The 16,941-nt window shown below is 51.3% G+C and overlaps 1 protein-coding gene and 1 long non-coding RNA gene across 2 annotated transcripts in view; one reads left to right on the top strand and one right to left on the bottom strand.

Annotated features, from left to right (window-relative positions):
* LOC132588514 (uncharacterized) overlaps positions 1–16,941 on the top strand; it is a 125,388-nt gene that overhangs the window by 43,121 nt on the left and 65,326 nt on the right. The gene's annotated exons all lie outside the window — the stretch shown is intronic.
* The window catches only part of LOC132588510 (acyl-coenzyme A synthetase ACSM4, mitochondrial-like), a 110,250-nt gene that overhangs the window by 86,972 nt on the left and 6,337 nt on the right, over positions 1–16,941 (bottom strand). The window contains exons 4-9 of the mRNA XM_060260917.1: positions 10,942–11,085; positions 10,546–10,702; positions 9,829–9,908; positions 8,219–8,342; positions 7,179–7,259; positions 2,643–2,744 (exon numbers count right to left, since the gene is read on the bottom strand). Coding sequence (XP_060116900.1) covers positions 2,643–2,744; positions 7,179–7,259; positions 8,219–8,342; positions 9,829–9,908; positions 10,546–10,702; positions 10,942–11,085 — 688 coding nt within the window. The remainder of the gene's footprint in view (positions 1–2,642; positions 2,745–7,178; positions 7,260–8,218; positions 8,343–9,828; positions 9,909–10,545; positions 10,703–10,941; positions 11,086–16,941) is intronic.

Here is a 16,941-nt window from a genome sequence, read left to right as displayed (position 1 = left end):
AAATCAACATCCCCAGATCCTTCAACCTTTCCTCATAGGACTTGGTCTCCAGACCCCTCACCATCTTCGTCACCCTCCTCTGTACTCGTTCCAGCTTCTCTATATCCTTCTTAAAATGTGGTGCCCAAAACTGAACACAATACCCCTGGTGAGGTCTTACCAGAGCAAAGTAAAGCGATACCATCACATCATGTGATCTGAACACTATACTTCTGTTGATATAGCCCAAAATTGCATTTGCCTTTTTAGCCACCGCATCACACTGTTGACTCATGTTCAGCATATGATCCACTAAGACCCCTAAATCCTTTTCGCACATACTAGTGCTAAGACAAGTCTCCCCCATCCTATAACCATGGATTGGATTTTTCCTACCTAAATGCAGAACTTTACATTTATCCCTGTTAAAATTCATTTTATTGGTTTTAGCCCAGTTTTCCAGCCTGACAAGATCATCCTGTATCCTGTGTCATCTTCTGTGTTTGCAACCCCTCCCAATTTAGTATTATCTGCAAATTTAATAAGCATTCCCTCTATTCCTTCATCCAAACCACTGATAAAGATGTTGAACAAAACAGGTCCCAGGACAGATCCTTGAGGCAGTCCACTTGTCACTCCTCTCCATATGCTCAGAGTCTTGCTTAAACTGCTTATTTTGCCTTTCAAAGCCTGGTAGCTCTTGCAGAGATCTTCCTGCCCTGCTGATGAAGTGCAGTAGTTCAAATGGGACATGAAGCCAGGTGCAGTGTTGTTGGTGGGGGCGGGGGGTGGGTAGGTGTCAAGATCGACTAATAACGACTTAAGACTGGGAGATCATGGCCTAAGCAATAGGCCCAGTTAAAATCATAATGGATCCACTGCTGCTAATGTTCTACCTTAGTTGCTTCCCTTCCCCCCTTTTCTTATTTTGATTTGTAACTGGTGTGAAGGAACTAGTCGGCGCCTTCTCAGGGCCTGAGGTGGGAGGAAGCCTTGCATAGCAATTCAAGGGCATTTGCTAGCTATCGCCTGAGAAAGTATCTAGTAGTTGTGTGTGAATGTTTCCTCCTGTAACCCCCCCCCCCCCGGTAGGAATGTTTTTGAAGTGTATCTTAAAACCCATGTATCAATGTATTGGTTTCATTCTTAGCAAGCTAGAGGCTTGCGCCTGAGTACCGGTTATCAATAAATGAAGACTTAGTATCAACTTTGACTCATTCTTGAATCCGTCGACTTGACAGTTTTGCCTGTCACCACTGTCACATTGAAATCAGGCTAAGTATGTGTTACTAGAATGAACACAGACTGTTCCTCTGTTTATTCCCTCTTCTCCCTGGGTTTTATCTTAAATGTGAGATTGTAAGCTCCTTGATGCAGGGCCCTTTCTTCTTGTGTGGCAAGTGCATCAAAAACACAAAGGGTGTTTTCGCACTCACGTTTTACTGGCGCCACGACCATCCTGACGCCGGCGAATCTGCATGGATTTCGCATCAGAAGCTCCGGCGCTCCCAGAAGCGCCGGCTACTTCCGTCGCTAAGCCAGCGCAAACGGAAATCGCAAAGATGCAGGAAAACGTTTGCGCTGGCTTAGCGACGGAAGTAGCCGGTGCTTCTGGGAGCGCCGGAGCTTCTGATGCGAAATCCATGCAGATTCGCCGGTGTCAGGAGGGTCGTGGCGCCAGTAAAACGTGAGTGCGAAAACAGCCAAAGCGTAGCTAATGACCCCCGAGGACGTTCTGAATAAAACTAAGTTGGTCTTAGAGGTGCAATCGACTCCTATTTTGTCCTCTTTTCTGTTAGAACAATCTGAGGGTGTCCTCACTAGGATGGCCTGGAGGTGATATTACTGTTCTCAATGCAGGGTAGTCGCCTGCTGAAGAAAAGGGAAGGTATGAGCCAGTGCAATCTGATCCTAGCAACAAGTTGCAGAACTGGCATGTCTGGAAAACTTGCTAGCGGTGTTCACCCTAGCTGGAACTGTTCTTTTGAAACGAGTTCTTTTTGAAAGCTCTCTCTGTTGACTGTGAATTCTGTGCGTTATCCTGTGCCTAATGAGTACTTCCTTTTGTATCTTTGGAAGCAATTGCCAGTCACTTTTTTTTGGCTATCACCAAGCCCATAGCCACGGGGGGGGGGGGGGGGAGGCCTGGGGGGTACGGCCCCTCCATTACACCCCCCTTTCCCCCTGTAGGGCCCCTCCATCCAGTGCCTCCACCCACCCCTTCCCTTCCCATTGCAAACCCCCTTCCCATTGCATCGCCCGCCGCGGCAGCCTGTACCTCCTCTGCCAGCCTGCTGCCGCCCACCCCTTCCCTTTGCAACCCCCCCATCGTGCCGCCCGGGGGGGGGGCTGCCTTGCAAGAGTCCCAGGAGCTGGCTCTTTACTCTTTCACCCGGTTGGTGAGTGAGTGGGTGGGAGGGGGAGGTTTTGCACAGAGGGGGGTGGAGCCGCCAGAGCCACAGGGATAAGGGGGGGGGGCCTCCATCCAAAATTTTTTCCCATGGGCCCCCCCAACTGAAATTTTCTGGCTACAGGCCTGACTATCACTCGTTTCTAGTGTTCTGAGACAGAGAGAAGACTGTTTCATTGTTTGCTCTCTATTACTTATCTATACCGTTCCAAACTGAGGCTCCTAATAGCTGCTAAAACCGGTTCTCGCTTACCACATAGTTGGTGAAGAGACCCACTGGCCTTTTAGGTTTGATTCTAACAGCAATGTCTCCTTCTTCCCCGGGAGGGAGGCAATTCCCCTGTTCATTGATTACCTAGAAAGGAGAAGAGCTCTCAGTTGGACATTCAAGCGGTTTCTTTCAGGCTCTTTTGTAGAGCGTTTGCGATTTAATGGAAAGAGAAGTAATATCATTTCATCTTAAAGTGTATTACAGGGGTGTCAAACTCATTTGCTATGAGGGCCGGATCTGACATAAATGAGACCTTGTCAGGCTGGGCCAGGCTATGTCGGGCCAGGCCATATGTGTACGTATTTAAGATTAGGTAGCAGAGATAAACTTTTAAAGGACACAGATAAACAAAAAGTTTCTTAAAAAAACCCTTAAAATAAAACATGCTTAAAGGTTGGTCTTAAAGGTGCTTCCTTTGTATCTCTCCCATGGGATCCAGGGAACTGAACAAAGGAAGCTCTGGCTCTTTCCTCCCGCCCCCCAGGGGATGAGGAGGGGGCAGAGGCTCAGCCAATAGAAGGAAGGGAGACTTGGTTTAGTTGCTTTGCTGTGGGATTCAGAGAGCCTGGCAAAGCAAGCTCTGCCTCCCCTCCTTCCTCCCCAAGGGAGGAGCCTCAGCCAATGAAGAAAATAGAGGGTTTTGCTCTGTAGCTCCTGTGCGATTGAGCAAGCCTGGCAAAGCTAGCTGTGTTGCAGAAGGGAGCAAAAGAGAGGGAGAAGGAAGCAGATGACAGCCAGTTGCTGGGGAGCCTGATAGGAGCCCTCCAAGGGCTTCCAAGGACCTGATTCGGCCCCCAGGCCGCATGTTTGACACCCCCGGTGTATTATGTGTGTTAGAATCATAGAGTTGGAAGGGACCTGTAGGGTCATCTAGTCCAACCCCTGCACAATGCAGGAAACTCACAAACACCTCCCCCTAAATTCACAGGATCTTCATTGCTATCAGATAATAATAATAATAATAATAATAATAATAATAATAATAATAATAATAATAATAATAATAATAATAATAATAATAATTTATTTTTATATCCCGCCCTCCCCACCAGGCGGGCTCAGGGCGGCTAACAGACATGGGAGTCCCATGATTCACATAAAACAACATGAACAATTTAAATATATCAATTACAAATAAGTTATTTAAAATAGGTAAAATATATAAAATAGGTGCTAAAATGCTGTAATCATAATGTACACAAGATGGCTAGATGTCCGCTCGTTGGGTTAATCAGGTTCTATCTCGAAAGCCAGCTGGAAAATAAATGTTTTGCAAGCCCTGCGGAATTGGTTCAGGTCCCGCAGGGCTCGCACCATCTCTGGAAGGTCGTTCCACCAACGAGGGGCTATCACCGAGAAGGCCTGCTCCCTAGTAGCGTTCAACCTAACTTCTCTTGGCCCAGGGATTGTTAGTAAGTTCTGAGAACTAGACCTCAGTGCTCTCTGGGGCACATATGGGGAGAGGCGGTCCTTTAGGTAGGCAGGTCCTCGGCCATATAGGGCTTTAAAGGTGATAACCAGCACCTTATAGCGAACATGGTATACAACCGGCAGCCAATGCAGATTCCGCAGCCCAGGCCGCGCAGGCTCCCACCGTGGTAGTCCCTCCAGCAGCCTGGCCACCGCGTTCTGGACTACCTGAAGTCTCCGTGTTTGGTACAAGGGCAGCCCCATGTAGAGGGCATTGCAGTAGTCTAACCTCGAAGTGACCGTTGCGTGGATCACAGTTGCTAGGTCGGTGCGCTCCAAGAAGGGAGCCAACTGCCTCGCCCTCTTAAGATGAAAGAAGGCGGATCTAGCAGTGGCGGCCACCTGGGCCTCCATTGATAAGGAGGACTCCAGTAGCACTCCCAGGCTCTTGACTTTGCGCACTGGTACCAGTGGCGCACCGTCAAAGGCCGGTAAAGTAATCTCCCCTCCTGGTCCGCCACGGCCCACGCAAAGGACCTCAGTCTTCGCCGGATTCAACTTCAGCCCGCTCAGCCTGAGCCAGTCAGCCACGGCTTGTAATGCCCGGTCCAAATTTGTAGGGACATCACCAGCCCGGTCGCCCATCAGTAGATAGAGCTGGGTGTCATCTGCATATTGATGACAACCCAGCCCATACCTCTGTGCAATCTGGGCAAGGGGGCGCATAAAGATGTTAAACAGCATCGGGGAGAGAACTGCTCCCTGAGGCACTCCACAATGAAGTGGGTACCTCTGGGACAGCTCCCCCCCAATTGCCACCCTTTGTCCCCGACCATCAAGAAAGGAGGAGAGCCACTGTAAGGCTAGCCCCCGAATTCCTGCGTCGGCGAGGCGGCGGGTCAGCAGCCGATGGTTGACCATATCGAACGCCGCCGATAGGTCTAGCAACAGCAATACCGCCGAGCCGCCTCGATCCAGTTGTCGTCGGAGGTCATCCATGAGGGCGACCAGGACTGTTTCTGTCCCATGGCCCGGGCGGAAGCCGGACTGGCATGGGTCTAGGACGGAAGCGTCCTCCAGAAATTCCTGTAACTGCACCGCCACGGCCCTCTCGATAATTTTGCCTAAAAAGGGCAAATTTGAGACCGGCCGGTAGTGTGCCAATTCGGCCGGGTCTGATGACGGTTTTTTCAAGAGAGGGCGGACCAATGCCTCTTTCAGGGGTGTTGGAAAAACACCTTCTGAAAGGGATCGATTTATAATATCCCGTATAGGATATCTTAATTCCTCCTGGCAGGCCTTAATTAGCCAGGAGGGGCATGGGTCCAGGTCACAAGTCGTGGATCGTGCAGTGCCAAGAATTCTGTCGACTTCCTCCAAGCTGAGCGGGTCGAAGCAATCCAGAGTTAAATCAGAAGACACGCATTGGGCTTCGAGTCCACTTACTGCCTCCAAATTGGCGGGGCAGTCCTGGCGGAGCGATTGGACCTTGTCCGCAAAGAATTTCGCAAAAGCCTCACAGCCAATTTCCAATTCCTTAGCTTTTGAATTACCTTGAGGCAATGTAGTCAGATTCCGAATTATTCTAAATAATTGGGCTGGGCGCGAATTTGCAGATGCAATCCTAGCCGCAAAGTATGTTTTCTTTGCGGCCTTGATTGCCATCTCATAGGACTTCATAAACTTCCTGTAAGATGTTCTAATCGCCTCGTCACGAGTACGTCGCCATTGCCTCTCTAGCCGTCTAAGGCCTTGTTTCAGCTGGCGTAATTCCGGGGTATACCATGGAGCCAGCTTAGTCCGAGGTCGCAGAGGGCGCCGAGGTGCGATCTCCTCGATGGCCCTAGAGAGCCGGCTATTCCAGGTCTCAATCAGGCCATCGAGGGAGTCGCCAGAGGGCCAGGGGTCCCGCAGAGCCATCTGGAACCGTTCCGGGTCCATTTGGCTCCGCGGGCGAGCCATAATCGGCTCCTCGCCTAAACAGGTTGGGGGGGGCATATTTACACGGGCCTTGAGGGCGAAGTGATCCGACCATGGCACTACCTCTGCGGTTATATCGCTCACTACAATCCCGGCCGCGAAGATCAGGTCTAACATGTGTCCGGCCTGGTGAGTGGGGGTTACAACAAATTGAGAGAGTCCCAGTGTCGCCATGGAAGACACTAGGTCCGTCGCCTGGCTGGAGGACGGGTCATCAGCATGGACGTTGAAGTCACCCAGGATTATCAGCCTTGGGTGCTCCAGCGCCCAGCCTGTCGCCGCCTCGAGCAGGGACGGTAAGGCGTTGGCCGGTGCGTTAGGCATACGGTACACCAGCCAAATCGCCAACCCCTCTTCATCCCCCCATGCCAGACCGGCACATTCAATACCCTCAATCTTTGGGGCCGGGAGCGCCCTGAAGGAGTAAGCCTCCCGTGCAAATAATGCTACTCCTCCCCCCCGCCCGCTAGTCCGCGATTGGTGGAAGACCGAGTAACCTGGGGGAGCTGTTTGCGAGAGGGCTACTGTATCACCCTCCCGGATCCAGGTCTCAGTCACGCAAGCCAGGTCCATATTCTGCTCGAGCATAAACTCTCGGAGAATTGAGGTCTTATTATTAATGGACCTGGCGTTGCATAGCACCAATGACGGAGGCGGGTTACACCTGGCCCTACTACCTGTCACCCTTGGGATGGGCCGCAGATTGGAGGGGGGCCGAGCACCGACTTGTCTCTGTCCTCCTCCCTTATAATATCTGCTCCCACCGCCATACCTCCCCCTCCCCAGGAGCACTGGAATCCCTGAGCCGGCCATTCCTCGCTGGCAGCAGCTGCAATAAAACCACTATCAAGGCTGGTATCTGATTGCTCCCCCTCCTCACTCCATCTAACTAGACCCTAATTCCAATCAACCCCAAAACCCCCCTCCAATTCCTTATATATATTTGATAATAAGTTGATTCCAATAGCAATTAATTTAGCTATGACCATCTAGCCTTTGTTTAAAAACCTCCAAGGAAGGAGCCTGTTCCACTAAGGAATTGCTCTTAACGGTCAGGAAGTTCCTGCTAATGTTGAGCCGGGCCCCAATCACAAATGTTCTGATCACAAATGTTCTGAAAATACCAACCTGGACAGTGAAGGGTGGGCATGGCTTTCCTATGAACCCTGGCTTGACTTTCATCCCTTTCAGTGTTCCGCAGAGTAGGGTCTGTGAAAAATAAATGGCAGGTGTGGGCAGAAGGTTTGCCAACTCCAGGTACAGAACTTCCTGGAGATTTGGGGGAGGGGACAGAGGGGAATGTGAGGGAACAGAGAATGAGGGGAGGGGATGCCATTCAGTCGGCCCCCACCCCCAAACTGTCATTTTCTCCATTTTTTTCTGGGTTAACTGATTTCTGCGGTCTGGAGATCAGTTCTAATTCTGGGAGATCTCCAGGCCTTGCTTGGATTTTGGCAACCCTAGTGCACACACATGTATGCTGTTTCTCGTATGGCTGTAATTAGAGGTCTTCCTATATAAATTTGTAGTGTTGCATTTTTTCTCAATGTTTATTTCCCCCCCCCTTTTTTTTCTTTCTCAGGACCCTCAGGTATCCCTGCAAAAATTGGTGGATAAGAGACAGGGATAGATATGCAGAAGCTGGAGGAGGGTCCCTGGATGTGTGAAAAATGGGGATAAGGAACAAGAAGGGGTGGGGGAGAAGGAGCCCTGCCACAATCAGGGCTCCAAAAACTTTTCTCAATGTTTATTGTGGTTTTTTTCCCTGATTGTCGACCGTAACCGATCAATCATACGGCTGCCAATAGGTCCGATGAACCAAATTCTTGTGGTGGAGATCTCCCAAACTGGAATTTTTGTGAATGTAATGAATAGCTTTTATCAAAGGCCAAACTAGATGGGACATTGGAAGAACACAAATGGATCTTCCCAAGTTCTTCCCTACAGCATGAGAGCTGGGAGAGACACCAGCCTCTCCATACTATAACCCTTGGATTTAGAGGCTAGTGAGAATTTCCTTCTTGCCTTGCTCTAGAGTGCTACAATCATCTCGCACCATTACACTATAAGGAGGGGGAACTGCACAGTTTATTATCTCCTCCTTCTACCCCCACCCCCCAGTGATATTTTGCTGCCCACAATGTGCAAACAGTTGTGTATCAACATACAGTCTCAGTCTGCCCATAGCCTTCCTGGATCTCCATTCCTGTCTGGGCCTTCCAGTGTTCCATTGTTTCAGGGTTCATTGGCTCCCCACCACTTAAACAGTACTTCAGACTCTTGAAGTGGTAGCTGAATAAGCAAACAGAGAAAGAGCGTTCATTTATCTGTGGTAAAGCTAGAGTCCTCTCTAGGAATCACTGAAAACTCTGTGGCTTTACCACAGGTTTTCTGGTGATTCCTAGAGAGTGATATCACTCGTGGCATTTCATCTAGTATATCCATTTAGTATATTCCTTTAAAACCCACCTTCCCTCCTAGGAGTTCTGTCCAGTTTCCTTGCTAATTTCCCCTCACAACAACTCAACATGTTTCATGATGGAGAGGTGATTTGAACCTAGATCTTGCTGGTGGATGCAGTAACTGATAACACTACAGTGTTTACTTCCATGTGTTGAAAAGTATTACAGGGCGATCCTAAACATTTTAAACCAGTTGATTTCAGTAGACCTAGAAGGAGGGTGTAAGTAAGAGCCCTGTGGTGCAGAGTGGTAAAGCTGCAGTACTGCAGTCCTAAGCTCTGCTCATGACCTGATTTCGATCCCGACGGAAGCTGGGTTCAGGCAGCCAGCTCAAGATTGACTCAGCCTTCCATCCTTCTGAGGTCAGTCAAATGAGTACCCAGCTTGCTGGGGGGAAAGTGTAGATGACTGGGGAAGTGTTATGTATTGGAACTGGAGTTTGGCCTTAGGGCCAGCAGAGACTTGGCTGAGCTGGAGACCCTAAAACAATAGCCACCTGGATTCAGGAAGGAGGCCCATCAGGGATCCTTAGGCCAGCTATTAACCTATAGTTGTGTGTAATGGGATTATGGTAATAGATTTTTGGGAGGGGAGGTTTGCATGCATATAAGCAGGGCCGTTGGTCCTGCCAGACAGCTCTGTTCCTCTCTCACTGTGCTGAATCACTGAATAAAGAGCTGAACTCACTATCTCTTTGGCGTCCACATGCTTTGAACCCGGTACGTTTTAGGAAGGCAGTGGCAAACCACCCTGTAAAAAAAGTCTGCCGTGAAAACATTGTGATGCAGCCTCACCCCAGAGTCGGAGAGAACTGATGCTTGCACAGGGAACTACCTTTACCTTTTTAGAAGGGTGTAACTTTTCTTAGGATTGCATTGTTAGTTTCTGCATGGGAAATGGACCAGTCCAGCTACCTGACTTTTATACTTCTTTGCAGTTGGAATTAAGGTCACTGGTATTAGGGTTAAAAATAACATCCTGTAGGGGTAATAACTGCTTTGTTGATGGATTGTCTGTGTGTGTGTGAGCTGCTTTGGAGTGCCCATACTTTCATAAAATCACAGAGTTGGAAAGGGCCATAGAGGCCATCTAGTCCAGCCCCCTGCTCAGTGCAGGATCAGCCTAGAGCATCCTTGATAAGTGTTCATCCAGCCACTGCTTGAGGACTGCCAGTGTTGAGGAGCTCACCACCTCCATAGGCAGCTGGTTGAGCTTTTGAACTGTTCTTACTGGTGGGCTAACACATATATAAGACTTGGCCCAGGGCTTCCACTGCTGTGTGTCTTATTTCAGTTCTCTCACCATGTCATACATACCTGCTCACGTTATGCTGCAGAAGCATGCGAAAAATAGTCGGAGTGCCACAGAAAGTTGTTACAGGATAACTGGCAAGCGTCTAGGAATGATAGAAAAATCTTAAGAAATGATCTAATTCTAGAGGTCTCTCACTTTTTAATACTTTGATTTCCAGTGTTTCTGCAAACTGCATAATTTATGGCAGGGCTGCTTGTTAATCTGACTTCTTTCAGTGGTTGGCTTTAATAACTGTTTTGTTGATGGATTTTTTTTTTCTGAACTGCTTTGGAGTGTGTGTCTGCGTGTTGTTGTTGTTTGGTTGTTGATATTTGCACCTCTAGAAGGGGGCAGACTGACCAGCACATTGATCTTAAGACAACACCATTTCCTTCTAAATGGGATTGTGTGTGTGGATGCAATGAACTTTTAAAAATCTGGCTTGAGTCTAAGACAGTGTGAGTAGAAGAGGGTCTGTTAAAGGAAGTTTTCCCACCTCTTTTCACCTGCATTCCCTTCTACTCACTGAAATTGTGCCCCTGTGGGTCAGCGGACACCCCAGCAATATCACAGAGGTGAAAATGTGTACGGGGAGGGGGGCTTCAGTGTGTGCAGGGGTGTTTGTTGAATATGTCATTCTCCTTCTTTTGCAAGTGGAAAAGGTGGTGGTGAAAGTCCCAGCCTGTGTTTTTGCTGTCTGACCACCTGGTACCAAACAGAGAAGATGAGGACATTCTTACATTTAGAACATTTGTTGGCTCAAACTGCAGTTTGCCGTGAGCAAAGATGCAGGACCCTTCAATCCAAGGACCAAACACACTGCCAAAGACAAACTTTACCCAGCCAGTATCAGACAGACCCCACATAATGCTCTCAGGATTCAGGCCCATCCAGTACCTGTCAATAATAAAGCAAAAACAATGGTCCTTTTCACATTACTGTTCTAAACTGGATGTTATTTGTTGTTGGCCCCATTTTGAGTAAAGCAATACAGGGATGGGGGTTTCAGGCAACAAATTTCCTTCAGTTAATGAGCCATCTCTGAAGCGCTGTGGTAATTTCAAACAGTGCCACTTCATCCCCTCCACCTGGAACAGCCCTACCGTGCCTCTCTCTCTGGAAATGGAAAGAGGTACCTTCCAGCTGGTGCCAGCCCCAGTCCAAGACTGCAACAGGAATGTTCCACCATTTTGGGGTAGCCCGTGGTGCCACTGGTGAAGTAGATGGTCATTGGGTCTTGGCTCCTTGTTTTGACAGGCTGATGTTGGTCAGATGAAGCTCTATCAAGTAAAGAAAACAGTATGTTAAATGTGCTATGCTTTTCATATTCTGTGACAATGGTACTTATTCATTGGCCCACAGAGAGCCATGTTCACGGTTACTGCATAACTGTGGTGTGTGTCTAGTATGGTTGTCTAAGTCCAGGTGGTGGTTGGAGATCTCCTAGTGTTACAACTGATCTTAAGGTGACAGAAATCAGTTCATCTGGAGAAAATTGCCTTTGGAAACTTTGGAAGATAGATTCTATGGCATTATACTTCATTCCATTCCCAAACTTCACTGTCCTTGGGCTCCACCCCCAAATCTTCAGGTATTTCCCAATCTGCAACTGGCAACCCTACTAAGTTCTACAAATTGTGTATAATTTGAGCTGTCAGCGTGATGCTGTGGCAAAAAAGGCAAATTCACTCCTGGGTTGTATCAAAAGGGCTATAGCAGGGGTGGCCAACGGTAGCTCTCCAGATGTTTTTTGCTTACAACTCCCAGGAGCCCCAGCCATTGGCCATGCTAGCTGGGGTTGATGGGAGTTGTAGGCAAAAAAACATCTGGAGAGCTACCGTTTGTCAGAACTTGAAGAACTTCAAACGAAACTCATTACTTTGTTGCAAAAGTATAAGACGTTTATTGAGAACTGTGTTCAGGGAAAGCACAAGTTGACTCTGATAACGGGTTCAGCTATCGATACATTCTTTATGCGGTTGTAACAGAAACAATAAAACCATTTCTCACACTCTGGGAGACAGTTGTCTGTTCCCAGGGTCCCTTATCTCCATGGAGGAGGAAGGAGCCCTGCTGTGATGCTCTGGCAGGCTAGCTTCAAAGGACACCTGCAGATGTTTTCCAGAGGCTATCTGTCACCCTTCAGTGGTTACAGTTTGTTTGAAGTGCAAATCATTTGGTTAGTAGGCCTGACTACAAGGACATAGGATTAGTAGGCAGTTACAATATGGAGTCGGTTAGGCTAAGAGCACCAAGCTCAGCATACATAGCAGATACAAGTTCTGACATACTGCCCCCCCTAAGCTCTCGCTCGGGGCTTGTACGGGTACAGTAGGTGGAATCTCTTAAGCAGTTGCGGAGCAGGCACATCACTAGCTTTGAGCCATTCGTCGCAGCTAGGGGGAAAGTACTTCCACCTTATTAGGTAGTACAGTACCCCCCGTTGGATCCTGGAGTCTAGGATCTCCTGCACCTCATGGTGGCTCTGGCCCTTCACTTGAGTAGGTGGTGGCTCTGGAGGGCGAGGGTGCCAGGATGTAGCTCCAGGATCTTTGCGAAGAAGGCTGCAATGAAAAACAGGGTGGACCTTACTAAACATTTTGGGTAGTTCCAGTTCTACGGTAACCTCATTGATCACTCGTTTTATTTTGAAGGGGCCCAAGTACTTGTACGCCAGTTTCCGACATGTCTGGTGAAGGGGAAGGTTCTTGGTAGAGAGGAATACGCTTTCCCCCTCCTTGAAAGTCCACTGGGGGGAGTGCTTTCGGTCGAAGTGTTTTTTATAGTCCTCTTTGGAACTCTCTAGGTTCTCCTGTATCACCTTCCAACCCTCCCGAATCCCCTCCCACCATTGCTGGCACGAGGTCGGTTCCGGGGCCCCAGGCGGGGCCGGTAGAAGCGGGAAAGGTTTCCCTTCGTAGCCATTAACGATCTGGAAAGGGGAGGTCTTGGTGGAGCTATGCAGGCTGTTGTTGTATCCGTACTCCGCAAAAGGCAGGAGCTCCACCCAGTTAGTCTGCTGGTAGTTGACGTAGCACCTGAGGTACTGCTCTAATAACCCGTTCACCCTCTCTGTCTGCCCGTCAGTCTGCGGGTGGTAGGTGGAGCTGAGCCCCTGTTCCATGCCCGTGATTCTGCAGAACTCCCGCCAGAAGTTGGCAATGAACTGAGGCCTGCGGTCACTAATCACCTTGTCTGGGAATGAGTGAAGGCGGACCACGTGGTTAAAGAACAAATAGGCCAACTTCTTAGCCGTGGGTAACCTTTTGCATGGAATGAAGTGGGCCTGCTTCGAGAAGGTGTCCACCACCACCAGAATCACGGTTTTTCTCTGGGAGGGTGGCAGTTCAACTATAAAGTCCATCGAAACCACCGCCCATGGCCTCGTGGCAGTAGGCAATGATTGAAGAAGCCCGGGTGGTTCCCCCCCCCTTCGTTTGGCCATGATGCAAGTGGGGCAGGAGCTCACAAACTCTGAGACGTCTTTTTTCATCTGTGGCCACCAGAATTGTCGTGCTACTAAGTGCAATGTTTTCACATAGCCGAAATGCCCTGCTAGGCGGCTGGAGTGACATTGCGTCAGGATCTCCCCCCTCAAGCATTTTGGCACAGATATCTTCCCATTGTAATACCAAAGACCCCCTTCTCCACGCCCTCGGGTCTCTCCTCTCCCTCTGCTTCTGATTTGGCCACTAGGCGTTCCCTTTCTTTCGGTTCCGGGGCACCCGTCTTTTTCCCCGACCGGGTGGTGACACCCCCCCCCCTGAGATCTGGGAGGGAGGGATGAGCGAGTCTATCACCTCTTCCTTTTGACTTTCATGCTGGGGCATGCGGGAGAGGGCGTCGGCTAAAAAGTTTTTAGTTCTGGGTATGTGCTTCAGCACGAAATCGAATTTGGCGAAAAACCCCGCCCACCGGATCTGCTTCGCTGTGAGCTTGCGCCGCCCGGTCAGCGCCTCTAGGTTTTTGTGGTCAGTCCAGATTTCAAAGGGGACCCTCGCACCTTCCTGCCACGACCGCCAGGTCTTTAGGGTGAAGGTGACGGCGAATGCTTCTTTGTCCCATACTGACCAATTTCGCTGCTCATTGGAAAATTTGTGGGAGATGTACGCGCAAGGCCTCAATCCCCCCTCCTCGTCCCTCTGCATCAGTATTGCCCCGACGGCGACGTCGGAGGCGTCACATTGTACCACGAACGGTTTAAGTTCGTTGGGGTGGGCTAGCACGGGCTCGCTCATGAACAACCTTTTCAGCTCATCGAACGCCTCTTGGCACTTGGGCGACCAGTCCAGGCGGGCCCCGGGATTCTTTGCCTCCTCCTCCTTCCCCTTGGTCTTGAGGAGTTCAGTGAGGGGCAACATCACCCTGGCGAACCCCTTTGTGAACCTGCGGTAAAAATTTGCGAACCCCAAGAAAGATTGTAGCTGCCGTCGGGTTCGGGGTGCTTCCCAATCCAGCACCGCTTGGATTTTGGCGGGGTCCATCGCTAGCCCTTCCCCGGACACCCGGAACCCTAAGTAATCTAGTTCCGTTTGGTGGAACTCGCACGTAGTCAGCTTGGCATACAGTTTGTTCTGGTACAAGGTCGTCAGCACTTTCCTGACCAGGGGTGCGTGCGATTCTAAGTCTTTTGAATAAATAATGATGTCATCCAGGTACACCACCACCCCCTTGTATAGGTATTCTCTCAGCACTTCATTTATAAAGTTCATAAACACCCCCGGTGCCCCCTGTAGTCCGAACGGCATCACCAGGTATTCGAACTGCCCCATGGGGGTGTTAAATGCCGTTTTCCATTCGTCTCCCTCCTTGATCCGTACTCTAAAATACGCATTCCTGAGGTCGAGCTTCGTGAACACCTTGCCCTCCGCCACCGTGCTTAATAAATCTTTTATGAGCGGGATCGGGTAAGCGTTGGACATAGAAATCCCGTTTATCCCGCGAAAATCGGTACAAAGTCTCAGGCTCCCGTCCTTCTTCTTCCGGAACAGGACCGGGGCCGCGCGCGGTGCGGTGGCGGGGCGAATGAAGCCCCGTTTCAGGTTTTTGTCTATGAATTTCTTTAGTTCCACCTTCTCCGCCCACCCCAGGGAGTAGAGCTTGGCTTTTGGTAGCTCTTGACCGGGTATAAGCTCAATAGCACAGTCAGTGGGGCGGTGCGGGGGCAGTTCGTTGGCCTCTTCCTCACTAAACGCCCGTTTCAAGTCCTGGTACTCTCTGGGGATTGACTTAATTTCCTCTATGGTTAGGTACAGTCTCTCGTTCTGCGGCGGGGGGTTGGGGCCCCATTCCCCCCGCCAATGGTGGTGCTCGCACCTCCAGTCTGGGAAGTTGACAATCCGCGCTTCCCACTGTATGTCGGGCTGGTGCCTCGCTAGCCATCCCGCCCCCACCACTATGTCGAACGAGGAGGATGGGGCTATTACAAACACCTCTATCCCCCAGTGTTCTTTCGTCCCCACTGGCACCGCCTGTGTCTCTTCGGTGCAGGGCTCCCCCTTCATCACCGTCCCGTCCATCTGCTCGAATTGGATTGGGTGGGGCAGGGGGGACTTGGCCAGCCCTAGCGCCTCTACCAGGCAGGGGCTGATGATGTCTCGGGTGCACCCCGAGTCTATTAGGGCCCGGGCGTGCATAAACCGTTTTAATTTGGGATTCAATAGAGTCACGGCCATAAATAATAGTTCCCCGGTTATTCTCACCGTCATCGGTGCCGTCGCTTCTTTGACCTGCTTCGCGGCACCCATTAAAGCAGGTCGCTGTCGTTTCCCGCCAGCTCGGGGTCCCAGGACTCTTCGCTTGATTCCTCGATGGTTATAACATCCTCGTCAATCACCATGGATGTGGCGACGGCGCCCCGACTGGGCTCTTTCGCTCTCCCCCCTGCTTTCTTTGGCGCTGATGCGAGTGGCTTGGGGGGTGGGGTCGCAAGCCATGGCTTTTCCGGGCAGTTGGCGACTAGGTGCCCCGGGTCCCCGCATCGGAAGCATCTCCTCCCACCCAGTGGTCCTGGTGGCGTTGGGGCCGCCGGGGCTTTTTTCCCTTTGGGCTTGGCGGGGGAAGGGTTCAGTTTTCCCCCTTTCTTCACCAGTTGCTGCTGGCGGCGGATCCCTACGTGTTGTAGGTTCGTCTCCACTTCACCGGCTAGCTGGATCCAACCCACCAGGGTGTCGGGCCTCCCCTGATGGTAGCACCTGTCTAGGATGTTAGCGTTCAGCCCGTTCTTGAACGTGGTGTACTTCATCAGCTCGCTCCAACCCCTCACCGCGGAGCAGTGCGCCATGAACTCGGTGGCATATTCTCGGATGGTGCGATTCCCCTGCTCGATCCTCTGGAGGGCTTCTATGGCCTTCACCTCTTTTAGCGGGTCGCCGTACTGCCGCAGCATCGCCTGGAGGAACTCCGCCACGGTCATTAGCTCCGGCTTCCTCCCGGTGTATAATCCCACGTACCATTTTCTCGCGGCCCCCTTCAGTTTGGAGGCTTTGTGGTCTACCCGGCTCGCCTCCGACGGGAAACTCACTCCCCAGTGGGTCATGAAGTTGTTGCATTGGATGGTGAAGTATTTCACCTCCTCCGCATCCCCGTCGAAGGTGATCTGAAGCTCCTGGATTCGTGCCCCCTCTCCGGCTCCCGGTGCTCCCGGTGCCGCTGGGTTGGTGGGTGCTGGGCCCGGCCCCGGCGGTTGCCCCGCCGGGTGTTCCGCTGGTTGGCCGCCGGGGACCCCCCCTGGCGGCCCGGCTGGGCCACCCCATCTCCGGCCGGGGCCGCCGGTTGGCCCGGCGCTCCGCCGTCCGGTGCAGCCGGTTGCCCCGGGCCCCCGTCGGGCGGCGCCGCCGGTTGCCCCGGGCCCCTGTCGGGCAGCGCCGCCGGCTGGCCTGGTGCTCCACCGGGCGGCCCGGCCGGTGCCCCTCCGCCGGGTGCCCCAGCTCCCTGTAGCACCCGGATCTGCTCCTGGATGGCGTCCATCTGCCGGTGCATCTCCCCGGCGAGTTGTACGCGGCTCTCATGGACCTCATCGTGGATCTCTCTCACCCACTGGAACAACTCGTTCCGCAGTGCCTGGGCATAGTCCTCCCCTCACGGGATCGGGCCCTCCTCTTTCTCGGGGTCTTGCCCGGTCTCGGTCCCGGTGC

This window comes from Heteronotia binoei, chromosome 20 (assembly GCF_032191835.1).
Source record: "Heteronotia binoei isolate CCM8104 ecotype False Entrance Well chromosome 20, APGP_CSIRO_Hbin_v1, whole genome shotgun sequence".
NCBI classification, from domain to species: domain Eukaryota; kingdom Metazoa; phylum Chordata; class Lepidosauria; order Squamata; family Gekkonidae; genus Heteronotia; species Heteronotia binoei.
The sequence above is the reverse complement of the archived record's forward strand: the minus strand, read 5'-3'. Positions and strand labels throughout refer to the sequence as shown.